The sequence below is a fragment of the Ixodes scapularis genome, unplaced genomic scaffold (assembly GCF_016920785.2).
Source record: "Ixodes scapularis isolate PalLabHiFi unplaced genomic scaffold, ASM1692078v2 PGA_scaffold9__187_contigs__length_104089568, whole genome shotgun sequence".
Taxonomy (NCBI): Eukaryota; Metazoa; Arthropoda; class Arachnida; order Ixodida; family Ixodidae; genus Ixodes; species Ixodes scapularis.
In genome coordinates, this window is record NW_024609884.1 from 74,774,654 (window position 1) to 74,791,821 (window position 17,168).

A 17,168-nucleotide genomic window follows, 5' to 3' on the forward strand; every position below is an offset into this window, starting at 1 on the left:
CACAATTAGCAACATAGTATTATATTTAAAAGCAAAATATATGTATTTATACACGTTACATTTACTTTTTTAAATTTTTGCACTACTTCAGATTTCTGTATTTAAATGCTCATTTAGGCTTATTTATTTCGTATTTTCCCATTTATACTGAACTATATATTTTCCTGTCCTCGAGACTGCCACAGGTCCCCAATCTGGCCCCCTAGCCAAAAAGTTTGGAGACCCCAGCTGTAGACCAATGCATAAATAATGACTGGGGCTTCTGGTTAAAATATTTATGCATTTAGAAATATGCTCGAATCAGCACATTTATTGGCCACAATCCTTGCTATGTTACCATGCATGCACAAGAGGAAATTTCATTACAAGAATATATTACCAATTACACAGATTCGTTGATTTTATCTGCTAACTTGAGCTCTCCTTGTAACTGAAGCAGAAAATTAAACATAATGTAAAATACTGAGCAAGTGCCCACCTAAAATTTGGAGATAATCGTGCAAAAACTGGAAGATGGGCACTGCCAAAGGGGCTAGGACACAGATTATTCTTGAAATGGAGTGCTCATAGGCTACTTAGTATATACAATAAGTTTCGCGATTTTTAGAGGTCTAATAATTGCAATAAAAACTTTACGAATTTTGATCATTTTCATCTGGCGATCAGGCAACACTGCACAGGTTAGTGACACCATGGTGCCCATTAACCACGTGATCATGAACACTCTCTCATTCTAGGCACCCCCATCGTCGCCCAAGCTTGCCTCGCCACGCTAAGATCAAAACCGCTCACACAACTCAGCAACCCCAACGCTATTCTCGCTCTCGCCCACGGCCCTTTGACCTTTCACCCTGCATGCGCCTGCGAGATTGTCCCGGGTGACGGTGACCACAACGAGTTCGTCCGCGACTTGCCGTCACTGGAGCTGGTTGCCAGCAAGTCGCAGTCAAAATGAACAACTTCCAACATCTCTCGATAACAATCACTCTCATTGTTGCTGCGATCAGTGTAGAAGACTTTGATGAAGCGAGTGATGCCATAGACATGATTGTCATGGACCACATGCTCGAAACACGGAAAGTAAACGAGAAAGCTGAAGCTCGAGATGTCGAGAGAGCCAAGTCTGTGAGTGCATGTAAGGGGATGCTGCGCGGCGGGCCGGCAACGTCACAAGGCTGCTAGCCACGGCAACTTTTTTTAATGGGGCGGATCCGAGGGTTTCGCATATAAATCGATTTATCCAGGAAACTATGGGGCCATTTTTCAAACAAATTTAGTAGAATTATAGGAACAAATATTGGGTCCTAGCACTATCGTTATTTCAAATTTTATTTTTGACACGTCCTGACCCCTTTAAAGGGGTAATCCGGCGATTTCTTCATGGTCTCCGCTTTGCTTGATATTTTGCTCCACTCGCCAAGCAACATCGGCAAAATAGTATCCCAAATATTAGGTCAAAATAATTTTTTTTTTACGAAATTATTGAATTTACGATTTTGGTCCTCACAGTGTTTTTCAAATTGAACGTCTCTACTGGCAACAAAGAAAAAGTGACGTAATTGGAAGTGCAGGGGTTCACTCTTTGGACTGTAGAATTTGTTCCCAACTGATTCGAAGCAGTTTCATGATGTCAAATGAACGCTTTGAAAGCTCGCTCCAGTCCCCGTGCGCCAGCACGGAACAAATGATTGGCATATTCTATTTTTTAGACTGCTCGCTCGACTGGCAAGCCTGCCCGCCACTGATGTCACGGCACTGAAAAGTGCGGGTATATTTGAATGTTGGTTTTTGCATCATTTTCATTTGCTAATTTCGCAATAACTATTATGAATTTCGCGATACTAAATAGCATACCGGAAAGAGTAAAGGTCGGAAAGTTAGAAAATATAGTTAGTTGAGGTAGCTCAAAAAATCGCCGGAGTACTCCTTTAAGCCCGAATGTGAAAATACTGAAGGGGCACACGATAGGGTGGGCTTCACCGCTTTGGACCGGCGTGCTTGCAGAAGCGGCTCAAGCGGAGGAGCATCTAAGTTAGCGATACACAATCTCACGTGGTGGGCGCAGTACTGCGGAAGCCACGGCCAAGAGAGAGAAGAAGGCTCATCTCCGAGGGAGAGCAAAGCGATGTGGGGTTCACAAAAGACCGTCCGGGTAGGAGGGGATTTCCCCCTTCCCCTCCTCTCCCGCTGCTCGGGTTACTCTCTCGCCCCTGTTTCTATGGCAACGCTCTGCACAACTAGTGAGATAGAGTACAGGTGGGCTCAGAAGTCTGTGGTGGATGCTGAATATTTCTTTGGATTACTTTTCAAAAGTTTCATAATAGGTGGGTGTTTATTGTCGCATGGGCGCATGCGTGGTATTTTATAGAAAAAGCAATTGCAACCCTGCTTTAAAAAAAGTCTACATTCTGACACTGAGTGGCAACCTTTAGGTACAAAACCCACTCCTCGAGCCTAAACAATCATATGGAGCCCAACTAAAGTGGATAGAACAAATTACATAAAAGAATGATTTCTATTTTTTCTTTATGTAATCTAACCATATAATCGTCGCCAACTTTAGAGATTTTGAGCCTCCACATGCTGATTGAATAGTTTGTATGTAGTTCTAGTAGATATACTTTTATTCAAATATTAGTACCCCTGAAACAACAAACTCCCCATGTGTGCTAGAAAAAACAAACAAAAATTGGCAAGAAACATTTTAACCTTGTGCAAGCATTCTAACAGATAGCCCACCAAAAATCGAAAACAAATTGAGTGAAAATAAGGAATGGGCTAACTTTCAGTGTGCAATCAAAAAAAGTTTTAAAAAATGATAGTTTTAGATTCTGTGGCCTGTGAAACTTGTGACTGCAAGGAGGGGCGATGAATCAAAGACGACTGCCCTTCCCAGTCAGCAATGTTCGCTTATCTCCCTTCGTGGCTAAGCAACACCATTTCTACTGAGGTCACCATTGGCCAGGGCCCTGGATTTACTAGAAGCGGGCTATCTTTCGGTGTTCCTGAAAAATAGCAGATCCTGCCAAAAATAGGGATGGGTTATCTTTCGGGGGTGGGGCATCTCTCGGGATGTAGCTTGACCAGACTGACTAGGATTGGAGAGCAGGGAATGTGTTGAGTGCAAACGGTAGGCGGTTCAAGTGTGCTTGCCATAACCTTACTGCTACCTCTCCTGCTTCCTACGCTGGCGGTATGCTTGCATATGTTTAGCAGTAGTGTGCCTCAGAGCCATGGCAATGCACTGAATAAAGGTGAGTTTGGCTCTGAACTTTTACGGGAAAAAGCTCGCTTCGCCCTATATGGAGAAAAGCTTGCGACATAGATTGAAGTCAGATGAGGTCATCAACAACGTGATATTGATATGACATACATTTTATAAACCAACTGTTAGCTGTCCCCATGCACCTATGTTGCTTAGCTCAGTCACTATAGAATCTGGTTGCAAAACACTTGGTCCCAGGTTCAATCCATATTGGGAGTATTCTTGTGTCCGTGTATTAAAATGGTGCCCATAGGGCCCCATATGCTTTACATAACTTTAACCTATGTGTAACAGTCAAGCATAATGGTTTTTCATTGAGAATTGCTGACATAACACATTTTGTGTTGAAACATCATTAAAAATAGTGAAGTAGTTTTTAATGCTAATTTAGGGTTGTGCAAATATTCAAATTTTCAAATAGTAGTTTCGAATAATACGCTATTCGATATTTGCTTCGAGATGAACTGCAATATTCCCAGTTTTCAAACAGTTGATCGCGGTGCGGTGTGTTAGCCCCGTTGCGCACGCCTCTTACAGAGCACCGGTGCACACCGAAAAAGCAACACCCACGGAGCTTGCTTCTGTGGGTGTTTTTCCACAGTGCACTTGTGCTCACTGTAAGAAGCGCGGTCAATGGGTATGAATATCGCAGTCGCAGGCTCAAGAGAAAGCACACTTTTAAAGCAGGATGGTGCACGCACATACCTGGTGTATTTAAAAAGGAACAAGAACTTTGTGGTTGTTGATATCCACCCCACAGCAAATTTTTTAAAATTAAACTGGTTATTATGCAAGAGTATATGTTAGGCAGAGATGTCCTCACAACCTGCGTTAATCATTCATGATTGTCTGTTTTCCTCTTTTCAATTCTAGATTTAAGGAAAGATATTTGCATGTACCAATTAGGTCTATAAATCTCCTCGATTAGGTATAGCTGGGCATCTCTGTACATAGCCTGCAGTGACGTCACTTGGTCATATAATAATGGGGGAAAGGGCGCATGAGAGGGTTGCTGCTGCTGTGTCAATGAGATGCTTCTTGCCACCAAAAAGGGGAGTGGACTTGGGGAAAAGGGGACACGAGAGTATAGCTTCCACTGCATTAACGAGGCACTTCTGGCCACCAGAAAGAAGGGCAGACTGACGTCACGTGCAAGCCATGTATAGGTTTCATTTTATGTCAAATGAGTCATTAACTTGCTATACCAATGTAGGCATTGGACTTTCTGTGGCTAGACCATAAATATAGTTCAATAAAAATAACTTAGCTTAGAAATGAACAATTGGAAGCTTGGGAACAACCTTCACAAGTTTATAATGCAGTAGTGAAAGGCTCGGAGAAACTATTCATTATCCCTTTCGAAAATATTTTCTTTCTTTCTGTGCCAATTGTCAGTGCATGATTCTTTTATTTTATTGTTACCAATAAAATAAAATAAATATTAGCAGACGAGAAAAACTAGACAAAACAGATGTTTCATCTACTGATGTGTTGTCGCCATAGACCATCTGCATTGCCCAGGAGGTGCGTCCTCCTGGGCAATAAAGAAGGTCTTAATGCATTGCCTTAATGCAGTGCATTAAGGCAATGCATTCCACCTTAATGCCTTAATTAATTCTGCCTTAATGCATTGCCCAGGAGGTGCGTCCTCCTGGGCAATGCATTAAGGCGGAGTATCCTCCGTGGGTTGAGCTTGGCGAGTTCTCTCAACAGAGCAGCGGTGCACCGAGGGAGTGGCGGTCAAGGTTGAGCTGGAAACTATTGCTTCGGCCACCAGCATGCTGTGAACCGATTGTGGTTCCGACGAGGCATTGTGCAAGCTCGAGCCTGAGATCATATTTTATTTTCCCCAAGCAGAGTGGAGCAAAAAGAGGGGTGACAGCACATAGCGCTGTCTGTCTAGCTAATTGAAACGGTCGGCAAGCTAGGCTTCCAAACAGACGGCGCTATGTGCGATCATCCCTCCCTTCGCTTCGGTCCGATGGGGAAAAATTAAAGATAATCTCAGGCTCGAGCTTACACCAAGCCTTGTCACAACCGCCAATAGTTCACAGTATGCCGGCGACCGTTCCCCACTCAACATCAACCGATGAGGAGTTCGTCCTACGGAGACTCCTATCAAAGACCCGATTACTCCCCATCAAAGACCCAAACGAAGAGGATTGGGCAGCTGAGTTGCGAAGCGAGGATTAGAGCAAGCAGAAGACGCTGTGACGAAGTGTATTACCGACTCATTCGGTGCTGTGCGTGCGGGCACGTGTGTGTGGGTGTGTATCCCACCGCTGCCACCAATTGTGAAGACTCTGGTTAGGAGCTGCACACACACCGTCGTCGGGGCCCGACGTTGAGGAGAGACAGTACCCAGCACTAGTTCCGGCACATATAACTTTATATATGTCGAGCGCATTGTAATGCACCACGGGACGCCTCAGCAACTTTTAACAGATCGTGGTGCAAACTTCACGTCAAAGCTCCTGCGAGAGGTATGTAATCTCCTGGGAATCCAGAAGATTCTTACAACGCCTTATCACCCCTAGTGTAATGGAGTGGTGGAGCGCCTCAATCAGACTATCAGCGGAATGCTGGGTCACTATGTGGCCCGTGACCAATGGGATTGGGACGTGTGGGTGGCTTGCATCACCTTCGCGTTCAACTCGGCGACCCTTGAGAGTAATAAACAGAGCCCCTTTTTCCTTCTTCATGGCCGCCATCCCGAGATGCTATCAGCCCTTTACCAGTCGCCGACGGGAGGTTACGGCACTCTAGATAACTACAGAGATGAACTGCTTCAGCGACTCTCATTCGCTTACGAGTCTGCACGCCTGATGCTGGCTGACTCTGCCGAACCAAGGAAACACCTATTCGATAGGGACGCTGCAACTTCAAGCTTCGCCGTGGGTGACGTCATGTGTATCAATGACTTGGCCGGCGTCCGTGGGCTCGCCAGAAAGTTGCAGCCTAAATGGCGCGGTCCGCTTCGGGTCGTAGAAAAACTGTCGGAGGTCACCTTCCGAGTAAAAGACACTCGAACAGGGGAACAAAAAATAGTTCATGCTAATCGCCTTAAGCGATATGGTGCCGGAGGCGGTGACCGGGAGTGACATTGGGCCTCTTCGGGGGCCGGGCATGCCTAACTATGTTGGGACTCCTGCTGCCATGCCCGCCGTTCCAAAGCCCCACAGCCCGTGTCCAGCAGATGAGAACAGAGTGAATTCTGACGAGAAGAGATCCAACGATTTCATCATGCTGGCACTTTTGGAGGAGTTGTCTCACAACTCGGCTGCTGCTCCTCCTAGAGCAAGCCAACCCGCGCGGGAACACCGCTATGCTTTGAGAAAATACGGACCAGTTGATCGACCTTAATGGACACACGTACGAGAAACCTGCGGGGCCCACCGGGTGGTCTGTACTCTGCGGGAACTTTTTAGTGAGCTCCTTATTGTTCTGGGTTCAATGTGTTGTCCCATTCTGTTCAATGTTCTTAGCGACCACGTGATGGTGTATTCTGTGCACTTTACCCAGTGTTTCTATAGGTATCCTATAGTGAGTTCATTACGGTCCGAAAATTAAGTGTCTTTATGAACCTGAACATGAACATCCCTTTAAGTTTTGTCAGGTGAATTTTGTGTAAGAGAAAATTCCTTTTTTTTATGTGGGCAACTGTGACGGAGTGTATTACCGACTCATTCGGTGCTGTGCGTGCGGGCACGTGTGTGTGGGTGTGTGTCTCACCGTGGCGTTCGCGCCAGATTACAAAGAATCCTCGCCTCGCGGTCAGGGGAAGAAAAGAGGACAAAGAGAAGAAACAGCAAAAAAAGGGCGGTTAGCCATCGCAAGCCTTCGGACGGAGAATGTCGTAGCAGTTTTCTGTGTCGCGAACTCAAGCCGAGTTTAGATAAAGTTATATGTGCCGGAACTAGTGCTGGGTACTGTCTCTCCTCAACGTCGGGCCCTGACGACGGTGTGTGTGCAGCTCCTAACCAGAGTCTTCACACCGCTTGTCAAGAGGGTCATGACAGCACTCAAGGCAACTGAAGCCTCGGACTTGAGGCACCCACTCGACTCCTCCAAATCTTTCTACCCTCATCCCTCCCCCCCCCCCCCCCCCCCCCCCAACTCCTCTCCTCTTCCTTCAATAAAGATGCTTACAACCCTTAGCCACACCGCCACTCCATTGAATAGCTCCCCAAACCCCGCCTGCGGGGGGCCTCTGCCTTATTACAAGCCAGCGACATCAATATCCTTTTGGAGGAAACAGGAGCACCCCAGAGTCACCTGGATCCTGGGGTGATACTGACAATTTCTAGGGAGGTCCAAAAGCATAGCAACACCTGTTCGACTTACTGTTTAGATGACCTTCCAGCAGGAAGAGGACACCCTCGTGATGGTCCAGCTGTTGCGCTGTCAGTGACTGATTCCTAACTGCACAAAGGAAAGCAGGAGCACATATTCCGGACTCACATTCTCCACTTTTTTTGCTACTCAAACGTGACTGACCAATATTAAGCTAGGAGCAGGGACCCCGGAACTGGGGGGGCAATGGGGGCTTCAGCACCCGCTGCCATTTTCCAGGCGGTGCTGGGCAATATGCTGAGCCCCCGTGCATTTGGCTCAAGGCCTCCCTCTCCCCAAGGGCCAAATTAAGGTACAAGCTGAGTGGGCTCCATCCCAGGGCCCCAGGGGGCCCCGTGCTAATCCCCGAAAATTTGAAGAAAAAAAAAAATGTTAGTCGGTCTCAGTTTAGAATAGCTCAGACCTTAAAGTGGAACAAAACTCAGAGGAGCCTCTGGGCCCTGGCTTTCTGACGTTGTGCCGTTCCCCCCAACCCCACCTTTTTTTTTTTTTTCTTTTTTTGTTCAATGGGGAAACAGTGATGCCACAAAGTTACATTCTCTAGACGAGCTGGTGTTTGTGAGCTTGTTGTAAAAAACGGTGCTAGAGCAACAAAATGTAAGCGTGGCCTCCCACCCTCCTTGTCGGAGGGAGCAAAGCTGTCGACGCTGGCGGTCCCTTTGAGGTCTCTTCTAATTGAAACCAGACAGAAGGACGGCCACGGAGTTCTCTATTGTACTGGGGCACCCTTGACGCGTTGTACGGACAATGGTGTGTTGGAAGGCAAGCAAGTGTCGCCGAAGGCTACACGAGCAACATACATGCTACACATTATCTTTTGTATATTTTTGGTCTTTTAGCCTAGTTCCATATGGAAAGTTTCCTCCGAAACGACAAGTTTAAAACAAGCAAAAAGAAACATCGGTGAACCTCCCGAATCCTTCCTTTCTAACCACTAACAGGCGTTTCAACGAGCCGGCTCTTTAGATGTCCCCCAAAAGTTTTCAAGAGGCAGTGACTGCAAGCAACTGCTCTAGAGCTCGTGTCCGATCCGCCAGTGCAGGACACCTTTTCTGCCATCAAGTGATATGATCGCTGCAATTTTTTTTTCTTTTTTTTTTTTTTTTCGAGCCTTTGAGGTATGATTTTTTATTCTTAGCTTAGAGGCAGGGGTGGCCAAGCTGCGGCTTTTTGCTTGTAAAAGTGTGGCTCGTGGCTCCCTAATATACCTAACCCACCCCCACTCCTTTCCCGCCTCCCTCCCGGCCACATGAGCACTTCTCCAAGAGGAGAAAAAGAATGAGTTTTGAATCAAGACAGGTTGCGGTTTGGTCCTGTGCCACCACTATTATACGTACGTACAGTTGAACTGCTTTTGACTTGGATAGATCTAAAGTAGTTCAAGTTTCATTTAATAGTCTATAAAAAAGTATAGACCCCCCCCCTTTTTTTACTGCCTTTTTTTTGCGGTTTTTGGAAGTTTAGTGGTTTTGTTTGCGGCTTTTAGGCCGGGTCAGCCTGGCCACCCCTGGCTTAGAGTAATACGTCTAAATGGCTGCGAAGTCCTAAATTACTGAAATTAGAAGAAACAAGACCATTTCCAAAACTAATCGAAACATTTTACCCTTAAAGGAATACTTCAACGAAATTTGAAATATACCCGTCGCGTTCAAAAATAGGTTGAATATGATCCACAATATCCGTAAATGATAATCGTATGTTTGCATTTTGAGCCTGGTGGCTGTATTTTTCGTTACATATGGCCCACTCTGGCAAGCGCTCGGAGAGCAACCAGCGGAGACCATGTGACATTCGACGCAATCGTGACGTAGTTCGTCTCGGGACGAGCAAAGCTGCGGCGAGGCTGACGTCAAGAGGATGGCCTAGTCGTTCCAGCCACCGAAGCGGCTGCTTTTGTGCGAAGTTTGAGTGACGGGTTAACCTTCTATAATCCTGTAGAGGGACAATAGCGACGTCTGGTGCACACAGAAAAGAGTCTCGGGAAGAGAATCTCTTCTATGCTCCTATGCTCTCGTGGTGGCCAGAGGTGAGACAGTTATCGTCACTACCTGTCAAGGTTCCTAGATGGGCATTACAAACGAGGGGTTAGCGACATCCACCAGGTGCTCTTTGCTAATCGTATATACATTTGCAAGTCCAACTTCAGGTCGCCGCCATCTTGCTCGGCTGGGGTGTGCTTGGACGCGTAATAATCCAATTACAAAGCCTTGCTAAGGCGTCGTAATCGGATTATGGCCGCGCCCAAGAGCGCCCCAGCTGAGCAAGATGGTGACGTCTGTTAGTTTGGGACACGAAGGTTCAGTTATTAGAAGAGGGTGGATGAGGCAGTTTGAGCCCTAAATACTTTAACCACCAAGATTACTTTGTTGTATGTTTTGCTTTATTGTTCAAGGATGAATTGAAAAAAAAGTCAGTAATTAAAGGGTTTATGAAACAATATCGGGTTGGAATGTTGATGACTTTGAAGAGGCGTACTGGTCCTAGTCTGAATGCATGGACACACGGTATAGGTAGTGATAATAAACCTTCTATGAACAGTAAAATATTGGTAATGGTAGCTTTTTTAATTCCAATTTTTTTTTCACTCTTCTTCTTCTTCTTCCCCCCCCCCCCCCCCCCCTCTTTTAATTTTTTTTTTTTTCGACCGCTAGTCCCCCCCATGTAGAATACATTTCCGGGGTCGCTGGCTAGGAGCATCTTAATCAGAGAGATTTGAATATGCACATACCATAGTGGCCTTGTGGTTTTTATTTTTTATTTTTTTCAAATTCGAAATACTTTTTAAGTTTTTATCTAATACCGTAAAATACCGGGCAAGTGCCCACTCGAATTTTGGAGATAATCTCAGAAAAATGGGGGATGGGAGCTTGTCCGGTCATCAATTTTACATATAAATGTACTGTGCATATTTTCTCAGATCTTACAAATTTGGTAATGGACGCTTATGTGGTATGGGCGGATGCGCAGTATTCTACGGTAAGTTAATTTTAGGATTTTTTTTCTTTCAGTAGTACTTGTGACGTTAAAAATTTTTTACTTTTTAATTATTTGCAGTATTTATTTATTCATTCAACCCAAAACCACATATGTTCTTTCTTATGCTCGTCTTTTTGTCAGCACAAGACGAATATTAGCAAATAGAGGTGTTTAGTATGATGCTGTCATGGGGAGTGTGAAACTGCGATATGAAAGGTGACAATCTGGAATATGTGTGCAGCACAAATTCATAAAACATCATCTTTTGTCACAGCAGCACGTACAACAATAAAATAATGACGAAACACGCACAGATAAATACACAAAGCAGATGTCAACATGTGCTTCACGCAGGGTGAATGTAACAAGGAACTCTGAATTTCACTGGTAACCTAGATCACAATTACTTTATATGATCCCAATAAGTCCACATATCCTGTTTCTGTTTCTAACAGTCAGGTTCGGGAAAAACTTCTCACCCTTTCCCACGGCCGCTTGGTGTCCGCCTTCCGTACAAGTGGCTGTGCATTTATACTCGAAATCGACAAGCTGTTGATGCGAAGTACATTAGTAAAGCTGACCAATCAGTCAAATGTGGGCGCAAAATACAACCATAAGGGGGTGCATCACAAGGTTACACAATCACAACAACCTCCCTCCCCACTCTCCCCCCCCCCCCCCCCAAAAAAAAAAAATGGAACAGTTTTGTGTTAATTTACTGTACGGCCACAGAAGGCTCATTCAATTTATCTGCACCTCCTGCACTCGTGCCAAACTGATGCAGAAAAGTGTAGGGCAGTGTACTTCCAGTCGTATCTCAATACACATACATGAAGTACACTGGATTACACTTTTTTGCACCGGTGCAAGAGGTGCGGGTAAATCAAATGAAGGTAGTGATAGATGCGACACCTCACGGCGAAGTTGCTGGGCATCGGTGTCGCGTTCACGCATGAAAGCGCATCTCCCCGCACAAGCCCTTGGCAGTGACAGTGCTATGACAGCTATAGCTATTCTTTTTTGCAGAGAATGCATGCAATAGGCATCAGGTACTACAAAAACCCCAAGTATAGAGCAGGTTGTTAACGCTGTGGCGTAAGTGGTAAAGCCTCCGCTTCGCAAGCGGACCGAGGAATCAAACCTCGGTCCGCTTTGCAAACAGCGGACCGAGGTTTGATTCCCGCAGGTGGCTTGCAATCTTTTTCAAGGATTTGGCAACATCGCTGACAACATCGCCCTACAACCCTAGACCAATGAGTGAACCTCAGGTTCCGCAATTTAATGCAATGTTTCAACTGTTGCAAAAGCTCAACAAGCGCTCGATCAAGTCAAAAAAAGGGCAGGCTAGTTTGACTACATCCATGAATGAGTTAAAAAGAAGCCAAGCATTAATTGAAGCAAAGTTTAGCGCTACCGACGAAAGATTCGCGGTAGTAGAAATTGGAGAATCCTCGCTTAACGAAGCCCAGCAAGAATTGAGCGCGGTGCAACAGGGTATCGGTCATGTGCAGGATGATGTTGTTTCACTGCATTCTCGTATTGATGAGATGAAAGATAGATCACGTCGGGACAAACTAATCTTTCATGTTTTTTTGTTTTTTTTTATTGTCTTTCAGAAACATGGGCTCAGACTGAACAAAAAGATATCGGTGCTCTTTCCAGTTTGGAAATCTCTGCCAATTGCATTGCACATGCTCACAAAATCGGCTCTTTAAAAAAAAGACAAATGTCACCCAGTAATTGTAAAATTTTTATTTTTTAAAGTGAAAGACAAGGTTCCGCAACCCAGATCTCTCATAAAAGAATTTTCATCTACGACGCGACTTGCGAGATCAAAGCTGATTGATTTTGAAAAGTCACTGGGATCCATGTTTTCCGTGCGTTATAATAAATTGCATGTTAACAACAAGGTATATGCTTACGATCCGAGGGAAGACTTGGTTCATGAGGTTATTACTTCTGGCGCAACGCGTATTATTCATTATCAGCATGCTGACAGCCATGATGCGCTCTAAGGGACGTCAAGCTAGGTAGGAGCGGGGATTGGGTGACAGCGTTCCTTTGAAACACGTAATATCTCAGTTCTTTTTGTTAATGTTCGTAGCGTCATGTGCTGTCATGAGGACTTGAGTTCCGCAATTGATTTCAGTGATTGTGAAATAGTGTTTCTCACGGAAACGTGGTTATCTAGCAAAATTCAAAACAATGAAATATTTAACTACCATAAATGGTTCAATGCATATCAATATGATAGGAGTGGTAGACTTGGCGGTGGAGTGCTCATTGCCGTTGTGAATAGCATTGCATCTTCAATCATCAATATATGTAGCCAAATGGCAAATTGAGACTGTCTGGATCGACATGAGTGTAAACAAGCGACTGATATTGGGTGTGTGTTACCGCCCTCCAAGTGCGAACAACTTTTTTTTTGAAGATTTACGTGACTCACTCAATTAGATAATCTCTCACTTCCCTACTTCGCTCATCATTCTTATGGGTGAATTTAATTTTCCTACCATTGTGTGTTCTGGAATTTCCCCAGTTGCTCAGCCATTTTCTTTGGAAAGCAATAATTTTGTAGATTTATGTTCTGATTATAGTTTTTTCACAATTGGTAACCAAACCTACCCACACTACCAGCTCATCAGCAAATATACTAGACCCTATTCTAACAACATGCCCAAAGTTAGTCTCGTCCATATTACATTTATCTAGTCTAAGTGATCATTGCCTACTACATTTTGATATAAAAATGCCCTTGGCGGGTGTACCAAATACCTTCCAACCTGTATGAGACTATGGTAAAGCTAACTTTGGGGCAGTTAGAAGGGACCTGTGCACTTTTATGAAAACATTTTTACCATTCTTTCTTGAACATTCTGCTAATGATAATTGCAACTTATTCAAGATGGAACTTGATTGACTTTTAAATTTGCATATCCCCCTGAGGAAGGAGTATTCCAATTCAGACAGGCCATGGTTTAATAGAAAGTTCAATAGATTGCATAACAAGAAGCGTTTATTTCATGCTGCGAAAAAAGACTTGACTCGTTGACGATGGGTCGCTTATTACACGGGTGCTGGTTCATACAAAACTGCTGTAGATCAAGCCAAAAAAATATTTTTTCACTGCACCTTATCGTCCATGTTAATAAATAATTCTAAGCAGTTTTGGAATGTCACGAAAGGGAACAGTAAAATCCCAGTGTCATTGAAGGCCAATGATGGTAGAGGCTACCATCATTGCTCGTGTGGATTGCGCTAATATTCTCAATGATGTATTTGTAAGTTGCTTCTTGGTTCCTTCAAGCTCTCCTACTTCTGACTGTGCACTTTATGACTACCTGCCACTGCATCTGCTAGCAGTTGATCCTGAAGGCATTGTTAAAATAACTGTTTCCCTCAAACAGGATTCAACAATATTAATACAAAGTTCCTAAAAAATACAAAGATGCATACGTCAATTTTGCTCTCTGCTATATTTACTCAATCCCTACAGTTTGGTGTTTTACCTGATGGATGGATGGATGGATGTTAATGACTATACCCATTACAGCCGGTTTAAGCCTAAGTCGCCAGGGTGGTTCCTGTTCACAAGGAAGGTGATAAACAGTCCTCTAAACTTTCACCCTATATCATTGACCAGTGTCCCAAGCGAAATTCTTGAACATATAATTTATTTTAATTTAGTAAGATTCAAACTGCTTCTTTTGCCCATTTCAACATGATTTTCGGAAATCATTCTCATGCTAAACACAATTCCGCCGTTCACACATGACCTTCATACTAACTATGCTTGGCCGGAGGTCAAGTATAGATTGCATCTTCTTAGATTTTTCAAAAGTATTTGATAAAGTGTCTCACAAACAACTTTTATTAAAACTCAGTAAACAAAATATAGACCCTAAAGTTCTCACCTGGATACATTCTTTCTTGACTAATCGCAAACAACTGGTTACTATCAACAACTCTAGTTCCAATTTAGTTTCTGTCACTTCAGGAGTACCACAGGGGTCAGTCTTAGGACTTGGCTATTTTTAATCTATATCAATAACCTACCATCTCATACTTCATCCAACATTTCACTATTCGCTAATGACTGCATCCTATACAGCCAAGTAATCAATAACCTTGAATCTAGGCAGTTACAAAATGATATTAATGAAGTGTCACTTTGGTGTGAATCATGATCAATGCAATTAAACTCAACTAAATGTAAGTCTATGCACATATGCAGATGTACAACAGTATCTGCAGATTATAATATTAAAGGAATTGCATTATAGTCGGTCTCAAAGTATAAATGCCTTGGTGTACATATCACATCTGATCTAACATGGAAACATCACATAGATAACGTAACTAACAACGCAAATCGCACGCTGGGCAAAACGGCAGCTTGGGCAAGTTGGTTATCCAAAATATATCTCAAAATAACAGCGCAGGTATGGAGTTGCACACAAACGCAAGTCACCACAGGCCACAAAAACAATCACACATAGTGACACAATCACAGCAGACAAAACACTCGCACAGCGCTGACTCACAACTCAATCTATATTTGCACATCTTTTTCTTCTATGCCTTTTTGGTACATTTGTAAAAATTGGCTTCTTTTTCCTCAAAGTCCCATGAAACGACGATCATGGGTGTTTATCTTATAGTAAAAAGATAAGCTAATTCTTTTCCTGATAAAGTGAGCGATGGAGTGTTAACACATTTGTCGTCATACCTGACAATATGTTCCGCTTCCACTATCTCTCTAGCGAGTTGGCTACCGCTTCTGCCCAGCACTGTACACCTACCTAGATGTGCCACACATCCGCAATCACGGCAATGTAACCTAAATGTCCTGAGTTGGCTCTAGTTATGTTGTTGTTGTGCTCACAGAGTCTATCGTTTGAAAATCTCCCAGTCTGGCCGATACATTGTTTCCCACAGGAGAGGAAAAGGAATATATTATACCTTCTGTACATGGAACGAAACTGGTCTGGTGCTTTTTTGTGCAGCTTGCAGAATTTTGTGAAGGATTGTTTACTTTCATGCATAAGCTCAAAAGCTTGTCTGGAGCCGAGAAGATGACGCCAATGTTGACCCCGTTCGCCACTTTTTAAAGAAAATGGGAGACGCTGTGGATTTAAGGCACAACATTGAGTCTAGTTGACCTGTCTCTTGGTTTTCATCGGATGACATCTTTTTTCTGTTCTCTGAGAAGGTTTTCTGCGACTGATGTTAATAAGGAAGTGGGATACCCTGCTGATGACAGGCGAGAAATTTGAGCACAAAAGCTGGTTTTTATCATATGTTTGCATGATTTGCTAAGCGAGTTTTTAAGGCAAAGTTTGACAATGCCTGCCTTAACCAGCTTGGAGTGTGCAGAATTGAAGTTAAGGAGCGGTTTGTTTCCTCATGGCTCGTACAACCAGCATACGTGAAAGGTCAATAAAAATATTCATAGATTAGATTCCTGGATCTACGAATATTTTTACTGACATAAAGTTGGCATCCCTCATTCAAATTGCAATGCTTTTTACCATTCTTTTATACCATGCACATCCCATGAATGGAACCACCTTCCGGCCCCCACTGTTAATCATGATGTTTATCGATTTTCCCACGTGAGTTTTTCACTAGCCACCGATTGTTTCCCCACTCCCCCTCTGTAACGCTTTATGCCCCGAGGGTAAATGAAATGGAACATCCCCCTCGTTCATTATCCATCTGCTATCGAACCGAGTGCTTACCTTCCTTCCGCAGGTTCTTCAGGAGCTCTCGACACTGGAAGACGAACTGCTGGGCCTCCTTGTCGATCCTGTCCCGCTCGTTCTCAGTCATTCGAGACGTGTCGTACATCAGATGACTGCGACACGAGGAAACCGGGCAATCAAGAGTGAACAGAAACGACGGACGCCTCCTACGGGCTGCAAAATCCAAAGCAATGTCTTACGTGGCATTTATGTAGTCATTTCTGTGCTCCCTCAGAAAGTTCTTCATCTTAGAGATGTTGGAATTCTGTCGAAAACGTAGGCAGTAGTCAGACGTCGAAACAGAGATCGTCACAAACAGAGGTCAGATACAGAAGGAACATGATGGCAGGCTCGCAACTTCGTGACACTTTATAAAATGCACCTAGCATTTTTTAATGACGTTGTTAGTCAAAATCGACTTACGATTTCTCTAACCCGGTAGTGAAAATCGGACCGAGGCTGCCTCGGCTTCAGTATGGCGTTTCGATCTCCATCGTGAACCACTCCGAGAGCTTTGTTTCGAGTCCTCAAAGTCTTCACACAAGCTTTAAATAACAGCGTAACGTCCATTGCCAAACTAGATGCTACTTTCACAGAACAAAACGCTTGCACGATACGGTTACCATCACTAACACACCCACTGAAAGACGATCACCGCGAACACCCAGCCGAATTGAATCAATGATCAACTGTCTGCAACGTCCGCCACTCGCGAATTTGCAGACATAAACAGTAGGTCAAGCCAGTCAAGCCGCATTATTCCTTTAAAAATATTACACTATAAAAAAATTAAAACACAAAATATATAGGTTAACTTCATCATATAA

General features: G+C 43.9%; 1 protein-coding gene across 1 annotated transcript in view; it reads right to left on the reverse strand.

Moving 5' to 3' along the window:
- The window catches only part of LOC8042985 (syntaxin-18), a 38,171-nt gene extending 21,095 nt beyond the window's left edge, over positions 1-17,076 (reverse strand). The window contains exons 1-4 of the mRNA XM_002415924.5: positions 16,765-17,076; positions 16,542-16,606; positions 16,339-16,454; positions 7,610-7,687 (exon numbers count right to left, since the gene is read on the reverse strand). Of these exons, the coding sequence (XP_002415969.2) occupies positions 7,610-7,687; positions 16,339-16,454; positions 16,542-16,606; positions 16,765-16,911 (406 nt within the window). The 5' untranslated portion in view covers positions 16,912-17,076. The remainder of the gene's footprint in view (positions 1-7,609; positions 7,688-16,338; positions 16,455-16,541; positions 16,607-16,764) is intronic.
- Positions 17,077-17,168: the final 92 nt, after the last annotated feature.